Source organism: Nilaparvata lugens, chromosome 8 (genome assembly GCF_014356525.2).
Source record: "Nilaparvata lugens isolate BPH chromosome 8, ASM1435652v1, whole genome shotgun sequence".
NCBI classification, from domain to species: domain Eukaryota; kingdom Metazoa; phylum Arthropoda; class Insecta; order Hemiptera; family Delphacidae; genus Nilaparvata; species Nilaparvata lugens.
Window position 1 is genome coordinate 7,122,810 of NC_052511.1, and position 27,134 is coordinate 7,149,943.

The window sequence follows — 27,134 nt, forward strand, 5'->3', positions numbered from 1 at the left end:
TACTTTGTTCTTGAAGAAGAACATTGAGAAGATAATATAAACAGAAATAAAGTTATTGGATGAAATTATTGGACTTCTAGAAAACATATTATTGAGCTAGGATGAGATACAGTGATAAATATTCGTGAATTCTTAAAAAAACTTCCAGGTTTTGTATCATTCACAAAAATATAATAATATCTCGTTGTCGATTCTCTATATCTAATTATCTAATTCTATCTCAATGAATGGATAGGACTCATTAAATAAATACGAATCAGCGACGCAATAGATAGATGATTGAACATCAGATATTGATTTTGAAAATATTTCCCCAATTGTAAAGCCAGTTACACACATATTGATTCTTGGACGTACGATTTTTCTTATGAATTCTGTTGGATTGAACCAGGACCTCCTATATACTACCGGACCTTAACCTACAAAAAAATGGCCGCCGTATGTGGTGGTCTTATAGGAATTCCTACTAAGAAAAAATCAACTTCTAGAGAGCGTCTCAGTTTATCGAAATCTCAGTTTGTCCAGTTCCCGTTTAAAATATCATTGCCAGCCACCACTTACGGCGGCAATTTATTTTGTAGGTCCGGTATATAGGAAGTCCTGATTGAACATAACTTGGAAAACACATAATGTGTATCTGAACTCATCATCTGTTTTGCCAACTCCCATTCACTCTGGTATAATTTATTAAGGTGCGTACAGATTTACGCGCCGCGAACATGAGCAATTCACTTCAGCATCAGCTGATGCCAAGCTTTTCATATCTGTATCTTACCGTTTCTGATTCTGATTATATCTGTATTTTTACAGAAACGGTAAGATACAGATATAAAAAGCTTGGCATCAGCTGATTAAAAGTGTTATGCTCATGTTCGCGGCGCGTATATCTGTACGCACCTTGTTCAAAGACCTACTTGTTCAAAGAGACATCTGCCACAGAATTGACAAACAATAAACTTAAGCATATGATACCGTCACCAAACCATAACACCGAATCTCCTCAAGTTCTTTACCTGTCATTTTCTCGGCAAAACTCCTACTGGTTCTCCCAAGGGTCGTACCAGGACCGATGAAGATCCCCTGTGGTCTGCGAACGGTGCTGCATTTTCCTCGAGTGACTCCTGGCATGGAGATCGGACTCTGAATTCCTAACCTCTGCATCGGCACGTGACTTGTTCCTGATCAGATGTGTTCTGGGCAACATACTGGAAATCTTCGCTTTGTGCTGATCGTCAACCACTATACAAGACTCTGTGTCATCAATGTTTTCCTCGTCACTCTCATCCGAGTCTACTGAACCTCTACGGTTGTTGCTCAAACTTCTCGACAACGGAGTCTGGGCTCTCTCGCGTTCCCTCTCTCGTCTCTCCATCATATCCTTGTCTCTCATCATCTCTCCATTCTTCCTCATCATCTCCCCCCTACGATCTCTCTCCAAATCCCTTCTCTCATCACCCCTCTCCTTTCTACCCACATCCATCTCCCCATTTTTCCTCATCATCTCCCCTCTACGTTCTCTCTCCATATCTCTATCTCTCCTATCCATCTCCCTGTCCCTTCTATCTAACTCCCTCCTCTCCATATCCCTCTCCCTTCTATCCCTTTCCATCTCTCTTCTATCCACAGTTCTCTCCCTCTCCATCTCCCTCCTATCCACAGTTCTGTCTCTCTCCTTCCTCTCCCCATTCACTAAAGTCTCCTCCGATACATCCGCGTTGCTGATCTCGTCTTCATCATCAGATCCTTTACTGATTGACATCTGTTTCTTCCCCATTACAGGGGTATCCTCTCCCTTACCATTCAAATCCGACACATCCACTAGCGACCTATGTTTCCACATAGACATGCCTTCCAACAATTCCTCATTTTTCTTGAATTTCCAGAGGGACCTTGTGCGTTTTAGCTTCTTCTCATAAGGGATATCAACAGTTTTCATCAATGACATCTTGTATTCTAGTTTCGGGTTATCCATCAACATATCTTTGTTCCGGTTTAGAGTGGACAAATGTCCAACACTGGAGCTCTGTCGGACAGGTTTGTGACCGTTGATTCCATTCATGTTCTTGCCAACTTCTTGGTCGGAGTACCAGTCGCTATGGTTGTCGCCCAGCCATCCTTGCACTGACGACAGAGTGTGCTTTGAGTGTTTCCCGTTCTCCATCACTCCATTTCCGTTCCTCTCGGGTCGATTCTTCTGATTCTTCATCATTGTCCTTCTGTTGAATGAAATGATAGAACACTCTGATTAGAAGAGTTGTTTCGTGTGAATTTTGTCCATCACCGACTGTCCATGCGTTCCTTGCGTTGAATGCAAATTGTTTTGAATTTTGTGCAAATGAATTGCTGCAGTTAGGAAAGCAAAAGTTCATATCCGACACCATTTTGTTTTTCCTTTTGGATTTCATGCTTGAAAAATGAAGATGCTCGTTCACTTATGCTAGAAGAGTTGTTTCGTGTGCATTTTGTCCATCACCGACTGTCCATGCGTTTGTTGCGTTGAATGCAAATTGTTTTGAATTTTGTGCAAATGAATTGCTGCAGTTGGGAAAGCAGAAGTTCATATCCGACACCATTTTGTATTTCCTTTTGGATTCAATGCTTGAAAAATGAGGTTGCTCGTTCACTTATGCTATCATGCAAAGCTTGCACCCACCGGTGGTAGGATGATCACCTTGAAACCCTTCTTTTATGACGTAGATGGATTGTTAATACTTGTGAAAAATCACTACTTTATTTGAAAAGTAATTAGTAAAAGTAAAACCCTTCTTCTATGACGTAGATAGTTTGTCACTACTTGTGAAAAATCACTACTTTATTTGAAAAGTAATTAGTAAAAGTAAAACCCTTCTTCTATGACGTAGATAGTTTGTCACTACTTGTGAAAAATCACTACTTTATTTGAAAAGTAATTAGTAAAAGTAAAACCCTTCTTCTATGACGTAGATAGTTTGTCACTACTTGTGAAAAATCACTACTTCATTTGAAAAGTGATTGGTAAAAGTAAAACCCTTCTTCTATGACGCAGATAGTTTGTCACTACTTGTGAAAAATCACTACTTTATTTGAAAAGTAATTAGTAAAAGTAAAACCCTTCTTCTATGACGCAGATAGTTTGTCACTACTACTTGTGAAAAATCACTACTTTATTTGAAAAGTAATTAGTAAAAGTAAAACCCTTCTTCTATGACGTAGATAGTTTGTCACTACTACTTGTGAAAAATCACTACTTTATTTGAAAAGTTATTAGTAAAAGTAAAACCATTCTTCTATGACGTAGAGAGTTTGTCACTACTTGTGAAAAATCACTACTTTATTAGAAAAGTACTATTGGTGCTTATGCGTTATGTTTATAGTTAAACAGCTTATCATTTTCAGGAAAATACATTAGTGGATTTCGAATAGCCCATTACCGTAAAGAGAAAGATCTCCTCAAGACAGGGTGTCTCGAATGATTTTAATTCTGTTGTTATTGAAGAAGCAATTTGGAGATTCATGCATGATCATTTTATATCAGTTCAATTTCATGAACGTTTTATAGGGATCTCCTCTGTTGAGAGTTCTGCTATCCAATTCATCTTATCGTGATAATATCCATGCATTTACTGTACTATAATATTTCATTTGTTCTTCTATTCCTCCTCCACCATTGGATGAAACTTATTCATTCAATTAATTTTCGTTCACATTAGCAAAATCTTCGAAGCAGAATAAGACTGTCAAAAATATTATGTTCTAACACTGATATTGAAATTTGATTCATTACAGGTATCTTGTAATAATTGTATTGATTTATGAGCTATGGAAGATGCATTGATCACCACCAATCCATTTTCAATTATAATTGTCCATCACCAATTAACCACCGTAGACTATTTACACGTTGCCGTTACATCAGTAATTTACCATACAAATACAGTAAATAATTTATCTAGGTAAGACTCCTATTTGAATACAATCAAAACTATTCAGTTCTCAAATTTGATTCCTCAGTTTGAATACTGGAACAATTGAACTTCTAATTGTGAAAGGAGCATTAAATAGATTATTGAATTCTGATTATAGAGCTGCAGGCAGTATTTCAACTTTGTAATAAACAGACTAGACTCCAAATTGTTTTCTCATATTATCTTGATAATAAAATGATAATATAATATCACATATAAAATACTCGTATGGCTTTTATTGATTTGAAGTTCCTGACAGAAGTTATTATAATACAGAAGATGATATAATTATAATATAATATTCGTATGACTTTCATTGATTTGGAGTTCCTGACAGAAGTTTCACCTCGCCTAAGTATATCATTCAAGCAGTCAATGAAACTTACGACTGTCATACTTCATATTTATTTTCATAGTTTTATTTGAGCACTGGATGTGGTGGTCACTTAATTATCCAGTTTTTTCAAGTGTAAATATTTTTTATCCTGTTCTTCTTTTGGGAATGGATGAATTCATTGAAACAGCTATTGAAGATCGATATTTCATGAATAACTTGCAATGATAATTCAAATTTTCATGTATTTTGTGTTGAATTGAATAAGATTATTGGTTGATTGAATTACTTTATAATATGAACATGCCATAAACCATGCTGACTGTCTTTCTCACCTGTTAGCCTCATCATCGGAGTAGTCCACATCGGGCGCCGGGGGCGGATCATTACTGAACCCGCTGTCGTTAGAGCTGTGCAGGGATGCATTCGGAGGCGGCGGCTGCTTCTTGCCGCCCCCAGGCTGCGTCTGCCGCTGAGCGGGCAGTGTTTGCGGGTGCGGCGGCAGGGGTGGTAGCGGAGGCGGAACCCGGCGGTTCATGGTGCCCTGTTGGGGCGGCACCACGGGTGCGGGCACCCCGGGCGGAGCTGGGCTAAAAGAAGTAGCGCTCCCTGGTGTCCCACGACCCTGGAACAGATGGTGAAGTAGACAAAAATTGGAGGAATATTTTTGAGAAATTTCAAGTTGACAATAATTAGAGAGATCTTGAGTTATTATAGTTCAAACTGAAACGTTTCAATGTAATATTTCCTTTCTTTCAAATAATCTTACCATTATGAAAAGAGTGAGAACTAGTGTAAATACTAGTATAAGTATTATTTGGTTTGTTTATTAGATTGATTTCTACATTGATGCAGGTTTGATGCCTGGTGAGATCGGACTCCCTCTATAAGTATTATTTTTCACAGTACAGTAATCACTAAGGTGGGAGATAAATTACTTTTAACACGGCTCTTTCTCGAAGACGGAGAGGTCCGATGCTCTATCCTCCACTAATCACTCCCACTACCTAGCAGCATTCTCTTTCTTTTGTGTCTGTGTGAGAGAGCTTTGCAACGCGTCGCACCAACACTCCCCTCCAGCTATTGCTGGAAATGTTCCAAGTAGTTTTCTGATCAGCAGGTACAAATATTGGTTTGTTTATGTTACAGAGATGTTTTCATCACAAGAAAATGAAGCAAAATGACACGGCGCATCCAATTATGCGCAGGATGACCGTCTGTGTCTACGCTACAAACTGTGGAGGGAGAAATGGGTTTTTCCTCTTCATGTTAAAAGTAATATATCACAGACGTTAGTATGTATCTAGAGAACTCACCCTGCAAATACTAGTGTAATATCAAGTATGAGGAATAGTATAGGCGAATGAAAGGGGGTTGACTGTAGGGGTCTAGTTTGAGTACTAATTAAGCTAGAATCACGTTTACTGTAGATAGCCCACTAGTGTGAATACTAGTCTGATTAAAACTGTAAGAAATAGTGTCAGTACTGTTGAAAAAGCTTGAAATTTCATATTAAGGGCCAAGCCACATGAAGCGTTTTTCCAGTCGTTTTTAAAATAGCGGCGGACAAATCGACAGTGCAGAAAGCTCTCCGATTGGCTGATTATTAGCTGATTTTCGAACGTCAACACAATAATCAGCCAATCGGATAGCTTCTTATCCTGCCGACTCATCCGCTGCCAGTGCAAAAACGCCTGCAACGTATCATGTGGCTTAGACCCAATTGGATTATTCTCAAAATATGAATCATCAAGCGATTCAGAGATTGAACTATTTTGTAAGATCTATTGATTTGAACAGTAGTTTTTCTCCACATCAGTTCTAAATCCATTTTGAGTTTTGAATGCATATATTTTTTATTGGATATTGGAATCAAATTGTCTCGAGCAACGTTGACTTGCTCATTTTGTTCTGTAATGTCATTTCCAAGTCTTACTCCAATTCCCAAAAAAAGCTTTATGGCATTATCTTGCTCAACCATTCCCAATTATTTGATATTCCATCATTATACACGTGTTTTCTTTTGTACGTGGTAAAACAGTCTTCGAAAGCAACAAGTGTGAATAACTGATACGAGTATGCTGCTCAAAAACGACAGTTTCTTCCTCCAAAAAGTGACAGCACGACCTGTCTAGTCTGTCACCTTGTTTGCGACAGGCATCGATTGGGGCTGGTTAGGAGATGGAGAGAGAGTGAGAGAGAAAGAAAGAGGGAGTGAGTGACAGAGAGAGATGAACAGAAAGTGAGAGAGAGAGAAAGGGAAAGAGACAGAGATGTTGGAAGGAGAGTAGCTGTATATGTGTAAAGAGTAGAATGATGACGATAAAGTGGACGAAAAAAGGAGAGAGGAGACAGGAAGCAGAGTGAAAGAGAAGGAAGAGCAGAGAAAAGAGATGATGATTGGAAAGGGATTAGATTAGATTAGATTTCTTTATTCATGTATGTAAGAATAGAAAGTGAGAGAGAAGAAGGAAGAGGAGGAAAATATACTACAGAGACGGAAAAGAAAAGGGTAGAAGAAGAAATTGATTCTGATGCATACGAGAAGGAGGTGAATAAATATATATGATGATAAAGGAGGGAGAAATTGAAAGAATTGTTGTAGGAGAAGAAGGAAGGAGAGGAGAAGGAGAAGAAGAGAAGGAAGAAATATGAGGATGGAAAGTAGAAGGATTCAATGATAAAAATGAGTAGGAGGTAGAAGAAAATGAGTATAAAGTTGAAAGAGTATGGACAGCAGGAAAAAAATTAGGAGAGGAGGAGTAGAAGGAGGATGAGTGGAGGAGAAAGAAGAGGTGTAGATGAAGAAAATGAGGAGCTGGAGAAGTATGAGGAGCTGAAATAGAAATAGGAAGAGTAACCGGTGGAGGAGAAAAAGGAGGAGGAAGAGATTGCGGTGAAGAAGGAGGAGGTGGAATAGAATAGAATAGAATGACTGCCTTTATTTTTGACCTAGGAGGGCGAAGTTAGGGCGCAGTCGGCCCTCTCACACTTCACTCTCTAACCCTCAAGGAGGTGTTGGAGAAGGATGGAAAGCAGGGAGAGAAGTAGGGCAGATAGAAGGAGTATGAAGAGGAGAAGGAGGAGGAGTGAAAGAGGAACGAGGAGGAGGAGCAAGAGGCGTAGTAGTTGGAAGAGGAGGAGAAGAAGATTGAAGAGGAGTAGGGTATCAATGTAGGCTGACACCAGTCGGTCAATTACCGGTCATGTATCAGAGCACTCCAACTCCCCCACTAATAATATTAATTGGGTGTTCGCCGTGGCAGCCACTCATTCAGGTATAATGTTCGCCTAGGGAGCACGAGATTCACATCCGTCCGTCCCGTACACCCCCATATAACCCACTAATAAACTGACATTGCCCTTTTTGGATCCGTCCAGCAAACGATGGTTCAACTCACGCGGGACTTAATTTCACAATTTCACTTTTTTGGATTCTAGTAAACTCTTTAATTTTCCTGAATCTCTATCAATCAGTCTGATTTCTATTTTATAATTTGTGATTATAATTTCTATTTAATAAGTGATTTCTATTTTATAATTTGAGTACTTTAACTCTTCAATTTAAAATATGGTCAATTATTCATTTTCCTCGACATTGATGTGTTTACTATTGGAATTTCCAATAATACTCATTCTCTATGGAGAGTGAGAGAGAGAGTAGGAGAAGAGAGTGAGTGGGATAGATTGATTGATTGATTGAGTACTCTATTTATGTAGATTACAATATAATAATGGCTTATACACTCATACAAAAGCGTACAATATAGCAAAGTTTTAGATGAAATTACATAGCATAAACTCAGAAATTAATTATTGAACTGTACAATGATATAAAAAATCAATTTGGAATAACTATACAAGATAATATTGTAATGCATCTACATAAATTGGCGGAGCTTTGGACATATCAATGTCAATTCTGCGGAAAGAATATTCAAAATATCGTTCCCACTAACTCTCTACCAAAAACTTGAGTGAGAGAGAGAAAGAGAGTGTGAGAAAGTGAGCGAGAGTGAGTGAGAGACAGCGAGCGAGAGAATGAGACAGTGAGCGAGAGAGAGTGAGACAGTGAGCGAGAGAGATAGCGGGACAGTGAGCGAGAGAGTGAGTGAGACAATAAACGAGAGAGAGAGAGAGTGTGTGTGAGAAAGAACAGAAAGAGAGAGAGTGAAAGAGTAAACTCCCTCCACGCTCAACTCTCAAATAATAACCTACATGTCACCGATGCAAAGATAATAGATCATTTGTCGGAGCACAATCCATTATGCCTCAACTGGGTTATGACTTGCTTCTACCACAACGTTCTATATCTGTAGTTCCAACTAAACCAGCTCTAAAAGGTGACTTGATCGCAGTATTTATAACTATATATCCACATGACTTTATACAACAGAATAACACAAAGCTGTATATCTTTAGTGAACTAAAATAGCTATATAAGGTCACTTGCTCGCGGGATTTATAGCTATAATAGCCGTCAGGCTCGCTTCGCTCGCCATATCCGTCTAGCCAGACCCCCGACTGGATCGTCCAAAAATGAGATCAGCGGGCTCGCTTCGCTTGCCCACATTTTTCATTTGAGCATGCTCATTCCATCAGAAAGTCAGAGTACTGAGAAAACCCAGAAAAGCTGAGAAAAACGCAGATTTTGGGCGTATCTTTGGCGTTATTTCAAATTCCTACTAACACAACATTATTACACCCAAGCTGAACTTCTGTAGGTAATTTGAACATTTTCTGTTCATTTGTTCTCGATAAAGCTGAGAAAGCGCAAAAAACGCTGGAAAAACGTAGATTTTTGGGCATATCTTTGACGTTATTTCAAATTCCTTCTAACACAACATTATTACACCCAAGCTGAGCTTCTGTAGTAAATTTGAACATTTTCTGTTCATTTGTTCTCGATAAAGCTGAGAAAACGCTGAAAAACGCAGATTTTGGGCGTATCTTTAGAAATTTTTCCAAATCCGTTCTTAGTGCGCCTCTAAAGGGCCAACTGAACATAGGCTACCTACCAAATTTGAACGTTTTTGGTCGGTAGATTTTTTAGTTCTGCGAGTGAGTGAATCAGTCAGTCAGTCAGTCAGTGAGTGAGTGCCATTTCGCTTTTATATAGGTACCTATATAGATTCGTTTTTCTATGTATATAGTATTCGTTTTTCTATGATGATATATTATAGTGTTAGTGAAGCTCTACGATTGGCCATTATCCATTGAGCTCTACTGTTATTGGCCGAGGCTAGAAACGCCCAAGTATTCAAATGTGGTTACATATCACATGTCAGTCAATCACTCAGTGAGTGAGTGCCATTTCGCTTTTATATATATATATATATATATATATATATATATATATATATATATATATATATAGATATCCACATGACTCAGAGTAACACAAAGCTATATATCTTTAGTGCCAACTAAAATAGCTATATACCATGACTTGGTTGCAGGAATTATAACTATATTCACATGACTGTTTAGCCTATAGCGGAGTAACAGATGTTTTCAATAGGTTCACCGGCGGGAGATTGAGCATCCTATGATTAACACCTCGCGGTGTTCATAAACTCATCAGCCTGTACAAAGGAATGGCTCCAACTTGCTAACACTGGTTTACACTGGGATAGCAAGCAATTAACACTTTGTCTGCCAGTGATTGATGGGGAGTTAACTTTGATCAACGGTTTGTGTATTGTGTGGGAACATGATCTGATAACTGGCTGGAGATTTGTCTGTGTCATGGGAGATATTATTATGTTGTCGAACAATTGTGTTTGGGAATGTTTAGGATAAAGTTTTGAATGATGCACTATCAATCAGTGGAGAATTGGAGTTGAAGAGTCAAACTTACTGGAAGAACTTTCAAAATTATGACTTTCTAAAAAGAGATTCTGAGAATACTTTGAATTCATAATTGTAATATAATCAATCATTGAAGTTGGAGAGTCGAAGCTACTAAAATATCTTTTTCCTCCACCTACTGTCAAAAGCACTTACTTTACTCCCTGAAACATGATACTAGAGTGTACTTTTTCGCTCTCGGTACTAAAAAACAGAAAAACTCCCTAGGGAGTAAAAGTGACTCCATTTAAATAACATGGGAAGCATCTCTATTTTAAAAACGTACATTTGGAATAGGTCAGAAGGTCTAAGCTCAGATGAGGAAGCATATAGAGTAGTCATTAAACCAACTAAATTCAATACCTCAACCAGACATTTGATCGATATATAAAATTTATGTTTGTATGCTGAAATTATTATTACAAACTTCATATCATTTTTTCATATTTTTATTTCATATCATATTTTTTTTCTTTTAATCCATGTTATTCAAAATACCAGCCAACGAATATTACTTATTAACTAATCAAATTTGAAACGGGAACTTCATCATAGCTGTAGTTGTGGCTGACATTGTTGTTACAACTTTAGCCGACAGATAGTGCTGTCGGAGGAGAACTGTGATTACAAGCCAGCTGTTTCTGTTTACTTTTTAGATTATGTTGTAACACATTGTTTGGTCACATACGTTTTTAAAAATTATTTTATTTGCAGTTTCTATAAAAATGTAGGTGGAGGAAAAATGTTGTGTATATCACGAGTGAAAAATGGATTTTTCTCCCTCAGGAAAATTGTTGCCCTCGGCTTCGCCTCGGGCTTCAAACTTTTCCCTCAGGGAGAAAAAACAGCACTTTTCACTCTAGATATACACATAACTATTAAACCTATGACTTTTGAATAAGAGATTTCAAGATTACTGTGAATTCGAATCGAACAATTGCTGGGTCTACACCAAAGTTATTAAAAAACGTTAATAACTCAATCCTTATAGATTCTATTAGATTGAACGGAACTTGACATCGGAACGGATATGTTCATCATGTGTATGATAAGTTATGTTCAATCTAATAGAATCTATAAGGATTAAGTTATCAACATTTTGTTAATAACTATGGTGTAAACGCAGCTTTAGTGTATTAGATAATAGAAATTTGAATAACATTCCAATTTTTGATCAATGGATGCATTTTTGTCACTTTGATGATTAAATGCCCTCGATCTGATCCAATCAAATCGCTGTTCAATTAAAGTGCATCTATTATTAGAAGATATTATAATCTATCAATCTATTATTCTATAATTTTATAAACTATGAATCTATTATTAAGAATTTTATAAAAGTTAATAGACTATCCTTGTCAGTAGCGTTTCGCTTTCACAGATCAGAAAAAAAATCAATCCCTCTTCTAGTTTTTCAAATTATCTGAGAAAAATAATTTTCTTAATCAAAAAAGTTTCGTTTCAAATTAAAGATTTCATAGCTCTTTTGCAATAGAAGAAAATCAACTCACACTCCAAGCATCTATCATAGAACTGGTATAGTAGAATTAATCTACTAGATTGTCAGGAATGTGACAATAATTCTATAAAAGTAGGCTATAATAATATCAACCACAGGGTGGAATCAACTATGATTCAAGACTATTTCCTATACTGGTATATCCATTGTTTATTCTATCACTATATTAACAACGGTTGGATAGTTTGAACTACAGGCACTACTATCAACTACAGGAAGGAATGTACATTGATCCTAGGATATTCATAGGATGTATATACTAAAATAATAATAGAAATCTGTGTACCCTCTTCTAATAATTGTTTAGTTGTTTGTTTAATTGTTTTTTTAACAATTTTTAAAAGAGGGTATTTAAGATGTCCATTCAAGAGTAGTCCTAACAAAAAATACAATTGGATACATCTACTGTACAACTGTCTCATCAACAACTTTTCAACTCTGGTCGGCATCTTGAGGTGCGTACAGATATACGCGCCGCGAACATATGAGAAATCCACTTTTATTCAGCTGACTATATCTGTATCTTTACAGAAGAGGTATAAAATAATATTTTTTATTTCTCAATAAGCATTCATTACAAACACAACATTACTACTAGAAATAATTATTCTATTGAGAAGACACTCCCGAGAAAAATTCTATTTCGGGAGTTGCCATCAAAGTCCATTTGTATAATTTATTTGATACAATCAATTGAAAATAAATTAACTTAAACCATGAAATGTAAATATTCTAACAAAAGAGCTTACAGTCGGAATTTTTACAAAAGTTATTAATATTTTAAACAAAAAATGAAAGTGAATGATGGAGACAGTACTACCTTATGTCTAATAGAATATTGTAGTGTAAAACTAGAAGTTTTTTTTTCAAGAGAAGATGAAGAATGAGGTTATGACAATGAACATTAATCTATGTTGATAATGAAAAGAGAGAGATGAATGATGAAAAGCGGCTTTGCCAGTTATTGTCAAAAACAAAAGCAAGCGTAAGAAATATAGATATAAAAAGCTTGGCATCAGCTGATTAAAAGTGAATTGCTCGTGTTCGCGACGCGTATGTCTGTACGAACCTTTAAGGTGAGCAATTCACTTTTAATCAGCTGATGCCAAGGTTTCTATATCTATATCTCACAGTTCCTGTAAAAATACAGATATAATCAGCTGATTAAAAGTGAATTGCTCATGTTCGCGACACGTATATCTGTACGCAACTTAATACACACATCAAACAAACAAACATGGATTCAAACACAGTAACTAACAAACACACAATCATACAAACTGAGAAAAAAGTGCTAGAACACTGAAAATTAGTTGTAGTTTGTACATTCGTTAAAAAAATAGGAATAGCATGTGTACAAAGCTCATCGCTAGACAAAACACCTTTAAAATAGAACTGATGGGAAGAGGATACTACTCAGATTTTAACTTTGGTAGTCTATGATTATTTGAGAGCTAATATGGAGGTTGTCTACACTGTAGGATAGTTCTCAGATTATTTGGAGTACGACAGAGATAGTCTAGAATAAGTTTGAAGTTAATGTAAAGGTAAGTCTAGAGGTAGTCTAGGATTAGTCGATATAGGTAGTCTAAAGGTTTTGGATTGCTTATCAATCACCTACCTGGTGATTGTGTCTGAAGGCTAGGGTGTCTCCGAACCTAGTTACAGGGGTGCTGAGGGTGCGGGGGTGGGGGGGATTACCGGGACTACTGCTTCCGCCGAATCCACCCTGGACCGTGTCCCCTGAGTCCTGACGTCGGTGAGACTGTGGTGATGAGTTGCTGTGAACACAAAAAATGGAAAATTTGTTAGTTTTCTCCTAGAAAAACTAAAGTTTTCAAGGCTTCTACAAAAAATAGGCCTTTAGTTGACTAAAGTTTTTACAAAAGGTGAAAGTTTGACAAACAGAGAATTGAACAAACATTTTTTAAGAATAGCACAAGTATTTCAATACTTGTTTTACAAAAATTAAACGGTTCACAAACAAGCAACAAATTAGATTGTTAAACAGACAAAAAAGTTTGTTAGTTTTCTCCTAGAGAACCTAATGTTTTCAAGCCTTGAAAACTAACGTTTTCACAAACGCTGATGAAATTTCCACAAACGGAGAGTTGAACAAACTGTTTATAACGGTAAAGCTGAGTTTACACCGCAGTTAATAACAAAAGTTTTCAACATTTTTGTTATCAACTGATGTTAATAACATTTTTTAATAAATTTTTTCTCAATAACACAGAATTTTCTGTTAAAAGAAATTTTTGACGATTTAGTCATGTTAATAACTTTTTGTTAAAAGCTCGTTTTATCAACTCCGGTGTAAACGCAGCTACTATTGGAATATTTTGTTTTACAAAAGATAAAAGTTTGTTGAACAGAGAGTTCAACGAACTGCTGAAAAGGTAACACAAGTGTTTATAATATGAAGCGAATAGGTAACACTTTAGAGACTGTTTAACTGAACAGATTTTATAGGTAACAAATATATAGATAACAGAAATATAGGTAACACAAGTAGTCTCTATAACTGAAGCCAATACTCACGTTCCTGTCTCATTCGTATCTATGAGCATTTCAGTGTAAGCGAGCGGAAACCATCCACTGAGTTGTGTTCTGAGATTCTCTCCGAATTGCCATCCTTTATTTCTGTCACCTGCGGGAGCGAGAAAAATATAATTATTATGAATGAATAAAATTTTCTGCAAGTAATAGCATTGATGGTGATGACAGTTATCATATTGATATGGAAATCTAGTAATCTGGAAAAAACTTAAACATTGAGCAGCAGGATATAACCTAAAATAATGGAAAATATGGTGTGGGTGAAGCACTACGATTGGCCATTATCTGCAGTCGAATGAAGGTTGAGTTCTACTGTGATTGGCCGAGACTAGACACGCCCACAACCAATCACAGTAGAGCTCAACCTTGACAGTTCAACAGCTCATGGTCAATGCTCCATCAATCAATGTTTGAAGCCCAATTATCAAGCTACTAGTTTACTGAAGATTGAAAATGATATCACCACCGAATAATGTTCTTATTTTGAAATCTTTTTTGACGACAGTACGGTCTAATCTTTCAAATAATAGTTATTGAAAACTAGTAATAACGTGTAGAGCACTTTCGGATTTCTACAACAATCTTCAACACTGTGTCCCTCACACAAATAATCTAATCTCTAAAAGTGCGTACAGACTTTCGCTCTGCTCCACAATCGAACGTCACTCGAGCAGATTGATTGATGATCGACCGGTGAGCAAGAGTGGAACGCGAGAAGAGCTAACATCTCCCGTAACGTTCATGACCGGAGCGATTGCGGAGCGAGTGCGGAGCGTGCGCGAAGCGTGTTGGAGGCGCGTATATCTGTACGAACCTTAACAATATCAATCCGTTTTCATTCAATATTATCATATTATTATCATTTCAATATGAAGTCGTTTCTCTTCAAATTCAATATTCAATTGAAATTAATATTCTATTTATTTGTCATAGAATTACAATAAAGTGAACAAAATGCAGTAAAGTATAAATGAGTTCATGGACATACTGGTGCTTGATCATAAATATCTCAATATAACATTAAATTTGGAATAGTAATGAACAACTTAGCTATATAATTCAATCCAATTTCAATTTTATTTTATTTGCCATGAAATTAAAATGAAGTAGATAGAATGCAGTGAAGTATAGATGAATGCATCAACATATTAGTGTTCAATCATAATCATAGCAATATAACGTTAAATGAGAAATAATAAATTACAACTCTGCAATAATATGATCTTTTATTCTTTTTCCAATATTATCGTTAAATAAGGAAAAATGTTATCTTAAATAATTGTTTTAATAAGTCAGTGGTTTTTACAATATCAATCCGTTTCCATTCAAGTATTCAATAAAGTGAACAAAATGCAGTGAAGTATAAATGAATCCATGGACATATTGGTGCTTAATCATAATTATCTCAATATAAAATTAAATTTGGAATAGTAATGTACAACTTTGCTATATAATTCAATCCAAATTCAAATTCATTTTATTTGCCATGAAATTGAAATAAAGTAGATAGAAAGCAGTGAAGTATAGATTCCAATATAACGTTGAATATTATGGGATAATACTGTACAACTTTACAATGTTTTATTTTATACTTTTTCCAATATTATTAATATTTTATTATTCATTCTATCATCTCCTAATATATCTAGAACATTTCAGAAAGAGAGAGTTTTTGACTCACCCATCAGAGCAATGACATCTCCTTCAAGAAAACTGAGCTGATTCTCTCCACTGGACAGGTATGCATAGAGTGCTCTAGCTAGAGGATTCTCCCATCCACCTGAGTCTGCCGCTGCCATGCTCTTTGGTCTCGGCAGGGGGGGTGGACTGTTGCTGCTGCGATCCACCTATTATTTCAGAAAATTAATATAATTTATTTTCAAAATTGAAGTATTCCAGATAGTTTCTCTATCCCTACGTTTTCCAAATTCAAGGGATTTAGAAAGACAACTATCAAAAATTTTTCTTCACTGAAGTACTTTTTCTCCTATAAATTCATGTTATAAAATCAGCAGCTGATCAACATTTCTTTGCTATCCTTATAATATGATTGAACACAGCAGACAGCTCTATTCTCTTCTATCTCCGCAACGTTGCCAAATCGTTTGTTGGATGAGAGAAAGTGTAATGAACTACCAAAGTATTTTATTTCAATTATTGAGAATATTTATTATAAAATATACTTCTTTGACAAATAAAATATAATTTATCATTATCAACAGTTAGTATATTTATCTGATATTTTACTGGGATGACTTCAATCATGCTGTCTACTCCAGAAGGCGATAGGAATCAGAGACTTGGCAACCCTGTTGTTCAATCATTTCCACTGGCTATGATGGGATTCTGACATGGATACTTTTTCTACCTCCTCTGCTACCTTCCCTTCTACCCTGTTGGCAATATACTCTTCACAGCAGAGAATTTACCGCTTTCTATAATTATACCTTTACCGCTTACCTTTATACTTTATACTCTATACTTTATAATTTACCTTTATACTTTACCGCTTCTCTATAATTACATTTTCACTCTATGAAATACTTCTACGAGAATCAAACTAACTTGTCGATTTATAAGTTGAGCTGATAAATCCAGCTCTCAATTGTTAATTGGAAGAAAACTTTAAATGATTCATCGATTATCAGTTATCGAGAGGAGCCTTTCATCTATAAGCTGATACATTTCCTCTGTCGGAAATTTTCACGAAGAATGAATTCACAGGGGGTTAAATATTAGCTTGTATTTTCTCATGAAACAGGGCCCAGGAGTCCTCTAAAGCATAATATCAGTTGATATATATTGTCTGATCATGAACTGAAAAATGCACCCTGAACTCTTAGGCCCGCCGCAAAGTAGACCCACGCTAATCCAAGAAAAGCCACCCATGCCGTGGGATGTTTTGTGAACCATTGCTAGGCTTCTCCAGACATCTGTGTAATGATAATAATACATGCAATGAATAATCCACTTGTCAGCTGATTGATCATGAATAATTCCATAGCCATGGTTTACAAAACATCCCACAGCGTAGGTTGCTTTTCGTGGGTCTACTTTGCGGCGGGTCTTACACTTTTCAATTGAGAAATCCACATTATTATAGCTTTAAATATTCAAATGTTTTTGAGTTGTTACCTCCTGTGCAAGCGAATGTGTGGATGCGGTGAGATTGAAGTCGGACTTGGCCCGTGTGAGCGGCGTGTGTGGACTGAGTGTTGGGCTGGAGATGTCATTCATAGTCCTCACATCCAGGCAGGAGGCATCCATCGACTTGGTCTTCCGCAGCTGACTCGACAAGGAGATGCGGTCGTCGTCGATCCTCGGCGAGCCTGGACCGCCGTCTTCCTCTGACCAGAAGCAGATTTGCTGCACAGACAGATACATAAATTCATTAGAGATTTTTCCATAATGGAGAACACAAATAAAAATATTGTCAACAATTCTCATTATGAACAACTTAACATAATTTTATTATAAGAGTCAATAATAATTGATAGATTGAATCAATGTAATGAAAAATACAAATAGAAATTGTCAACCATTTGTATTATCAACAGCTTAACATAGAAGAGTGGTTGAATAGAGTGATAACATAGAATCATCATTGAATCATTGACAATTTCTTTTTGTGTTATTCATTACATTGACTCGACTTATCATCACATACACACACTATTAAACAAATAAGGCTGGCGCTGGCCACTAACATAAAGCTTCGTATAGACTTCCGTACTGCGCGGATCTTTCTCGAACAAGAACTCGCTGAGTACGGTAATCAGAGCTTGAGCTTGCCACGTATTCCATCGTTGTTGGCGGGAGCTTGGCCATATGTTGCGTGCGAACCGGAATCGCGCGATCTGCGATCATCTTGCGTACTGCTCGCGTTCCGTTTGTATGTCGCGCAACGCTGGCCTTCATTGGGCACTGGTCAAATTTCAGGCTGAGCCAGGCAGGGCCAGCTTCTGGGGCAGTAACTGGTCCAGCATTAGAAGACTGGGCATAAATCTATATGCACCTTCACTTTTCTCATGTACAATACGAACGTGATTCGAACAGTTATCTAGTACACCTGACCTGGAAGAGCACACAAACGCTAGGATGTTTTCATCAGTCGAAACGACTTCTTTAAACAGTTTACAAACAACTGAACCACTGCACTAGAGCATTACAAATGATTCAAAAAATTTTACTTTAAATAGAGCAGTAAGTTTTATAAACAACGAAGAGTCGTAAAAACAAAACCTCAATCAGAAACTGATCAGAATATCTGGTCCAGAAGCAATTTCATCTACATAACCGAAGACAAATTCGGATGATACAATTTCATGATATGTTTAAATTTTGAATTCTAACCCGTCCCCCAAGTGAGAGAAAAATAAATGACCGAGGAATAGATGGGTACCGGAAAAGGTAAATCAATAAACCTAATACTTGAAGTAAAGATGATAATGTAGTGATGATGCACTGATGCTACTGATGATGATGATGATGAAGTTAATAATTTGAAGCCCAAATAGGCTACTCACCCTGAGCTTAGCAGAGAACATCTGTTCGACAGCCTCTGGGAGGAATTCGCGGGTCTTTGCAATCTCCTGCCAGTCGTTGAGATGGGTCTGGTAGATGGTATGTCCGGTCGAGTGGTAAGCCAGGTAGTGTTTAGCCAGTGAGCATTGACGTTCCAATACAAAGCCGTATCTCCGACGTTCCTGAGTCATTGCCTATAACACAAGAATTTGTTTTTAATCAAATATTGGAGGGAACCATAAATTGAGATAACTTTAATTATTATTTAACGAAAATCCTAAATAAATGCTGTAAATCACTCCGAAGACTTTTGCAACTGCAGTTAACTGCAGAATCACAGGTTAACTGCAGTTAACTGCAGTTGCAGAAGTCTTCGGGGTGATTTATAGCATTTATTTAGGATTTTCGTTAAATCATAATTATATATTAATTAGCATTAGAATAAATGCATTCTCTATTTAATTCCATCTGAGATGACTTTCATGTGTAATATCGGGGCACCGAGCTTCCCTCGTTATTTTTATTTATTTATAAACAGAACACTATTCTCTAAAATGATTGTGTTTATATTTTACAGCTGCTAAAAGTCAGCTTATGAATTTCGGGGATGCGATATTTTGATTTTCCAAAGACTCACTCGCTCACTCGCTTTTTTACTATCCACAGACGACGAAAGTCTCAGCTGTTTCAGCCAAGAATGGATTATCCCTTTAATGTCGTTCAGCGAGTTTTCCCAAGGATGAGACCTGGTGCAATCGAATTTTTATATCATAAAACTACTATGTTACAAATTTCGTGAAAATCGTTAGAGCCGTTTTCGAGATACGTTGGACATAAATATAAAATATAAATATACAGAAATTGCTCGCTTAATATTATAGGATTGGATTTTTAGAATTTCGGCAGCCATCTTGTTTTTGAGGTTTCTGCCTGTGATTCCAACTGCGTTAAGTTATTTGATTTCTTGCGTTTCTCATTATTCTAGTCCTAAGGAAGAAATTAAGACATCTTCCACGGCTGTTGCCCAAAAATGACCCTGGAGTGCCGTTTTAGTAACCTACATTTGCGCCAGGACTATTTGTTTGGTTCTGATGAATATTGATTATTATTAAATCCTGAAAAACTCCATTATCAAATTATTTCTTGAATAAATGACCCTAGAGTGACGTTTCTAGTAACCTACATTTGCGCCCGGACTATTTGTTTGGTTCTGATGAATATTGATTATTATTAAATCCTGAAAAACTCCATCATCAATGTATTTCTTGGATATAACAACATTTAATCAGACACCTTTTTAAGAAGTTGAGAAGGATTCTATCTGAAATTAGAGTGTGATTAGGGGCTTATTTTGCCTCTGTTTTACTCTGTTCTATTCCTCTGTTTTTCTTCCTTCCCCCCATTTCTCACTTCCCTTTTTTCCTCATCACTCTCTCTTCTCTTCTCTTGTATATATATTTTCTTAATTTGATTTGTTTAATCTAGCAATTATTTAGCATTGTATTGGAGGGTTGAGTGTAAGAGAGGGCCGGCTGCGCCCTAACTCCGCCCTCCTAGGTAAGAATAAAGGCAGCCATTCTATTATATTCTATTCTATTCTCCTCTTTGCCTGCCTATTACATGGGAAACCATAGTTGGCTAGGTATGTTCCTCTCTTTTTTCTCTCTTCTCCAACACACCCAACCACAAAGCCCATGGTTTTTTTCAATATTTGTAGCATTTTATTGTATTTTATTTGTTTTGTAATTCTTTGTCATTTTGTTTTGTCGTGTTTTGTGTGTTTTAATAAATTGAATTGGAATTGAAATTGATTACATTAAGTGCGTATATGTGCAAGTACACGCTAGGTTATGCATGAACAAGCACGCAAATAAGAAACAAAATCTTGAAAGAGCAATAGGAATACTCACACTAAAAGCATGCACCAGCTGGTTGCATCAGAGAAAACTTGAACGTTTGTTCAAAGATTGTTTCATTCTATAGCTGCGTTAAGTGTGATCACCTACAGATGAGTCACATCGTGTTTTGATGGCTCTTTCCAGATTTTATTTTTAGTTCATGCACGATCTGACATGCACATAATTATGTGCATATGTGAATCATTAAATGTGATCACATCCCAGGTTTCTGATAACTCCATCATTAATTTTTTCATTTTTACGATATCTCCATATCTTTACGATATTTATTATTTAATGGGATGCCGTACCTCATTTGACAGAGAAGATGATGTAAGTGAGAAATTGACAAAATTCAGTGCTGTGTGATGAAATACGTAGAACAATAGGGAAGAAAACAACACAAGCCACTCAGATGAAGTTCTACAGACTAATAACTGTACCAATAATAGCTTATGGAAGCGAAGCCTGGGTGTCAATGAAAAAAAACTGAGTCCCGTATTCAAGCAGCTGAAATGAGGTTCCTTCGAGCAGTCAAAGGCTACACTAGGTTGGATTACACAAGAAACGACGTAATAAGAGCCGAACTGAATGTAGAGTCTTTATTGCAAATATTGAAGAAAAGTAGAGAAGACTGGTCTAGCCATCTACTTCGTATGGCAGCAAATTGACTTCCAATCCAAGCTTGGCACTACAAACCCGATGGGAGAAGAGGCGTCGGACGACCGATGAAGGAATGGATGCCGGAACAGACCAACAGAGCCTAATCCTTGAATGACGATGATGATGATGATGATTATGATGATGATGATGATGATGATGATGATGATAATTTTATTAATCATTATTATTTCAATATTCAAACAGATATCCTTTCAGAAGTTGAGAAAGATTCTATTTTAAATTCTCCTTCTTTGTCGTTCTCCATTAGAATTAAATCTTCCACCTATTTGAAATAAAGTTCCAAATTTTGAAAAAAATTTGTTCCAAATTTTAAAGTTCCAAATTTTCTCAAGACGTAACTACAACATATGAGTTGCTCCAAGCTTGTAAGCTACCCTCCCCCATGTTTACAATCTTATAAGATTTTTGGGGAAACAGGATCTCTCCCATAATGACCACCAGGGGACGAAAGATAGAACCAAAAAATCATATATGATTTGACCCCAGAGAAAGCGCCCCCGCTTATTTGAGAAAATGGAGGGGCGCCTTGAGCACAGCAGAAAACAGAAAAATGTGGGCGCGAGAAACAAGAATAGATGACCAGTCAGCAAAACTGTTTGGACAGCGCTGAAGAATATCTCTCCATAGAAGTTGGACTGGAAGTGGAAAGAAATGAGAATGAAGTTGGTGGTGCAGAGAGAGTGAGAGAGAGAAGAACGGGGGTGAAGTGAAAGTCTGGAAAACTTTCTTCATAAAGCGGCATGAAAAAAGCAAGAGTTGAAAAGGAGCAAAACTTCTCTTCCCGGCGGAGTGAACCGAAGAAAAGAACAGAGAAGAGAAATATATTTCTGAATGGATAAGTAACGAGATGTACAGGGTAGTTTCGCAAGCCGGGGAATTTTCCAAGCTGGGGAAAATATTTCCCTCTGGAATATTTCCAGCGTGGAAAGCGTCGATGCTCGCTTATAAGCTGTTGCTTCACTTTCCCTTGAAAGTGGAGTAAAGGCGAACATCGCAGCCGGGCGAAACTGATTAGATTTTGAGAGAAAATCGAAGAGGAAACAATCGAGCTCTCAAGATTTATTATCTCCAGCCAGATATCTAGGATATATTAATGTTGTGAGCATCAGTATCATAGATTATAGAGTACATATCTCTCAGATTATTCAGATCATAAGTTCATAAGATTATGTCATAGAGAAACAATAGCGTAAGTAGATATCCCATGGTATAGGGAATTTATGTCGCAACTTTTACTGTGATCTTAAGCCGATTACTGTCGATTATTGTCAATTTTTACTGTTTTGTTGGGGTGATAGTGTATGAACGGCACAATTTGAGAGACTACCAGCGTCACACAGCTGCATAGGAAAGAACTACGTGAACTATCGGCTTGGAATAACAGTAAAAGTTGCGACAAAAACGCCCTATAGCATGGGATATCTACTTATGCTATCGTTTCTCTATGATTATGTTCTACGAGAATCACTTGTTAGATGAACTTCATTTCAGTATTTACCAGTGGAGAGGCGCGCATAAGGACACCTTATCTGTTCACTTTCTTGTTTCGTGCTAGTAAAATGACTTGAGAGTTCGAAACATACTGTGTCAAATCAAAATAGAAAATGAATTTGAAAAAGGTGTTTTCATCTTCAATTTCTTGTTCATATTCTCTACTCATAATTTAGGATTGCAATGATTGATAGTCTGCTGCATTAACATGATTTCTCATACCTCATCACGAATGATAACTGAAAATAAATTATGATAATCTGTAAGATATTTTTTTTTGTGTAGTTGAGAAGTTGATATTGTGGTAATTATTCATATTGAATGAAAAAGAGGTGGTTTTTTGACAATTTTTTAGTCTTATTCATTCAACTGTACGATAAATGATTCGATCTTGATAAATTATAGATGGATCATCTTACTTGAACGACATATCCTTCCAAGAAAATAATACAGTCCCTTGAAACATTTTCAAGATTATAATCAAATGAAAGAACTTATCATTGATCAACTATTCATTATAGTGAATTTATTTTCTTAGTTTTATCATACAGAAACAATAGCGTAAGTAGATATCCCATGGTATTTGAGCGTTTATGTCGCAGCTTTTACTGTTAACTCAAGCTGATAGTCCACGTAGTTCTTTCCCGTGAAGCTTTATGACGCTGGTAGTCTCTCATATTGTGCCGTTCATACACTTCTACCCGGTCAAAACAGTAAAAATCGACAATAATCGACAGTAATCGGCTTGAGATAACAGTAAAAGTTGCGACATGAACGCCCTACACCATGGGATATTTACTTACGCTATTGTTTCTCTACGGTTTTATTCACTAATATAGTGAGTCCATGTTATAATACAGGTATCACTATTTGATTAACATTGGTGTTGCTATCCTTGAATATCATTCTAAAAAGCAGAAAGCATATTTCTTATCCAGCTCCGCAACGTTGCCAGATCGTATTTCAGCGATGTAGAAATATAAAAAAATATTGAATTCTAATAATATTATGGAAATGTTTTTCTCAATCATAAAAATAGACATATTTCATTGTCGAATAAAATATAATAAATCATTCTAAAAAAGAATGAACCAAATCAGATATACCGGAATCAGCTATCCCCTATAGAAACAGAGATGAAATATCACATCCTCCTCTTGGAAGATGAATTATTCTTTGCTGTATGATAGAGGGCAGTGGCAAGGCAAAGAATCAGCACCGCTGTTCCCCCAACCTTTCTCCACAGCCATTACATTGTGTACTTCACTACAGTGGCCAACCAAACATAGCTCCTGATGCACCGAAAGATAGATGCTCTGAACCAGCTTGACCGGTCGGAAAATACACAGATTAAAGCATGAATATTGATGAGCACGATCAATTAACTGGCTAGTTGACAAACAATCTGCTGCTTACCGACTCGGAAATCAGGCGACAACCTCCCCAACCAACAGCAGCTGCTTCTCAAAACAATTGAATCCAATGGCCGGATTGATATTTTGAACTGAATTATTATTGGTGGAACATGGTTTATGAACTCAATTCTTTTCCTATTCTCTATTCTAGACTCTTCTAATACTCTACTATTGATGCCAGGATATGGTTGAATCTGGATGTAGTTCCAATTCTAATATAATGCGTTATCAATTTGAAATGAAAGATCTTAGGCTAGGGCCACACGAGCGCACAAAGTGCGTCCGTTGCCACTTACTTTTTGACGTCCGTTGTAGAAATACATAGAAGTGAATTGGTGACAACACAAGAGGTAAGTGCGTACCAAGTAACGGAAGTCGTAACGGATGGTGATTTTTGAACTGCGAAGAAATGCTACAACGCACGTCGAGACATGCAGAAGTTGTTGCTTCGTTTGGTTCAATTGCGTAAAGCCAACTGACGTTGACGCACCACACTCAACGCTCGTGTGATGTCATTGGCGTCGGCCGCAAAAAGTAAGTTGCAACGGACGCTCTATGTGCGCTCGTGTGACCCTAGCCTAAGATGACTTTCAGTAAGCTCTGATTCCTATAGAATTGATAAATAATAATAATGAAACAGAATCTATGCAGAATACTTATAATAGTGACATATGAGGCAATTTCCCGTTTTATGTAATTTGTGAGTCAATTTCCAATCTCTTTCACCCTCTGAGAAAACTCAAATTGTCCAGTTCACTGACCTTTTTCAAACTTTCCTCGCAGAATGCATCCAGTTTCGATCGTTCTTCTTCCAGAATTTGCATGCTCTGAAAAGGAAAAAAAGGAAATTATTAGGCTTATTGTTTAAATGGGATTTTAATACAAATAGCAATCTTTATTTGTCATGAGGTACATGCCCTATATAATAATGATTTAAAATCTGCTACTTCATAATCAAAAATAATAGAAAATAATTTTTGCAATTCAAATACTGAATCGTGATATGTGTAGACTAGTATTAGGTTGAATGTCTAGAATTCTTGTATGTTGGAATGGAATTGGAATATTCGAAACGTTCAAGTCATTCCGTTAATTGGGAGATGAGATATCGTGTACACAGACGCGCACATACACTCACACACATACAGACCAATACCCAAAAACCACTTTTTTGGACTCAGGGGACCTTGAAACGTATAGAAATTTATAAATTGGTGTACCTTAATTTTTTTTCGGAAAGCAATACTTTCCTTGCCTATGGTAATAGGGCAAGGAAAGTAAAATGTGATTAAAACAGCTCTTCCCATCAAATCAATACATTTTTAAATGAGTGGAAACTCTTTCAATTACTTTTGAAGTTTCTCCCTGATTCTACGTCAGTATATCAAATCAATTCCTTTACCTATGAACCACACAATGCAGTTCTATTCATTTGTAGAAGACAGTTTGATTATATTGTGCATAAGCTTATGAATGTGATACCTGCTCTTTTTATAACAGATGATTTGAATGGGAGACTTCAGAGAGATAAATTTATGGATTGCTTCTTCACATCCTAGGATAAGTGATTTCTTGTAATATTGTAACTAGGATAAGTTCACAATCTTTCAAGAATGTCTGCTTTTTTATTTTATTATCTCGTATTTTTCTTTATTTTACTTCCCTTCTTTGTAAATTTTTTCAAATTTAGATGTTAATAGGAATCCACCAAATTCATCAATTTTAGAAATAATCTTGTTTTTAGTAACACTCGGCTCTGCGCTCAGGTTACCTTTCATGGACTTTGCGTATTTAATAATAATACTACTATACTTTTAACGTATTTTGTTAAATGTCAATTTTATTGATGTATTATAGACATTCGTGTATGCATTGTATGAAGGAAAAATGAATAAATTATTGATTGATTTGATTTTATTGAATTTCAAAAATTGATAATAAAAAGTCTCATGCGAATAATTGGTTAAGGGATTTGTTAGTAGTTCCAATAAGAATTCATTAGGATCTTGAATGAGAAAGACTAAGAAATTGTCAAAAAACCACTGATTTATTGATAATTAGAAAGACCGGTTTCGGTTTCGGTACAATTGGTCTTTCTAATTAACAATAAATCAGTGGTTTTTTGACAATTTCTTAGTCTTTTTCAATCAATATGAATAATTACCACAATATCAACTTCTCAACTACACAAAGAGTTATTAGGATCTCTCGAGATCTTATGAAATGTGTGAGTAGCTCTTATAAGAATTTTCTAGGATCCTATGAGATTTGTTGGAAGCTTTTATGAGATTTTTTTTAGATTTCGTTCTTGGGCGCTCTCTCTCACCTTGAGTTCCTTATCCATGGCCAATCCAGATTTGGTAGATCGTTGCTTCTTGCGGTGCTTCTTCATGGTGGCAGCCGCTTTGCTGTAAGTTTCTGTCCGCTGCTTATGCTGTTGGAGAAACCTCTTCTGCTCACTCTGAAACACAATTTAAGAAAGAAGAATCAGTAAAATTATACACAAAAATATACAAATATATGTATGAAATAATACTTTCCATACTTTGAGATAATGTTCAAGTTTGTAATGTTCTATTCCATGATCAACAAATTCGTCCTACTCTATGAATGATCTGTGATGTTTCATTCCATGATCAATTCGTTCTAATTAGTTTTTTATTTGTTTAAAGAAAACTCAGTAGAATTATACACAAAAATTTACAAAGATACGTATGAAATAATACTTTTCATATTTTGAGATAATGTTCAAGTTTGTAATGTTCTAATCCATGATCAACAAATTCGTCCTACTCTATGAATGATCTGTGATGTTCCATTCCATGTTCAATTCGTTCTAATTAGTTTTTTATTTGTTTATATTTAACAATGCACAAATCAAATACATGATTAGAAAAGGACCAACAGACCTAGCCC

At 36.3% G+C, this 27,134-nt stretch overlaps 1 protein-coding gene across 2 annotated transcripts in view; it reads right to left on the reverse strand.

Moving 5' to 3' along the window:
* Nucleotides 1–27,134, reverse strand: part of LOC111063241 (brain-specific angiogenesis inhibitor 1-associated protein 2) — a 552,780-nt gene that overhangs the window by 8,510 nt on the left and 517,136 nt on the right. Inside the window, exons 7-15 of one of the 2 annotated variants that reach the window (XM_039433822.1) lie at nucleotides 26,545–26,679; nucleotides 24,980–25,045; nucleotides 18,733–18,924; nucleotides 17,342–17,572; nucleotides 15,888–16,053; nucleotides 14,189–14,297; nucleotides 13,269–13,428; nucleotides 4,614–4,903; nucleotides 1,014–2,216 (exon numbers count right to left, since the gene is read on the reverse strand). In XM_039433822.1, coding sequence (XP_039289756.1) covers nucleotides 1,037–2,216; nucleotides 4,614–4,903; nucleotides 13,269–13,428; nucleotides 14,189–14,297; nucleotides 15,888–16,053; nucleotides 17,342–17,572; nucleotides 18,733–18,924; nucleotides 24,980–25,045; nucleotides 26,545–26,679 — 2,529 coding nt within the window. In that variant the 3' untranslated portion in view covers nucleotides 1,014–1,036. The remainder of the gene's footprint in view (nucleotides 1–1,013; nucleotides 2,217–4,613; nucleotides 4,904–13,268; nucleotides 13,429–14,188; nucleotides 14,298–15,887; nucleotides 16,054–17,341; nucleotides 17,573–18,732; nucleotides 18,925–24,979; nucleotides 25,046–26,544; nucleotides 26,680–27,134) is intronic. The other variant, XM_039433823.1, reaches the window with a different exon arrangement.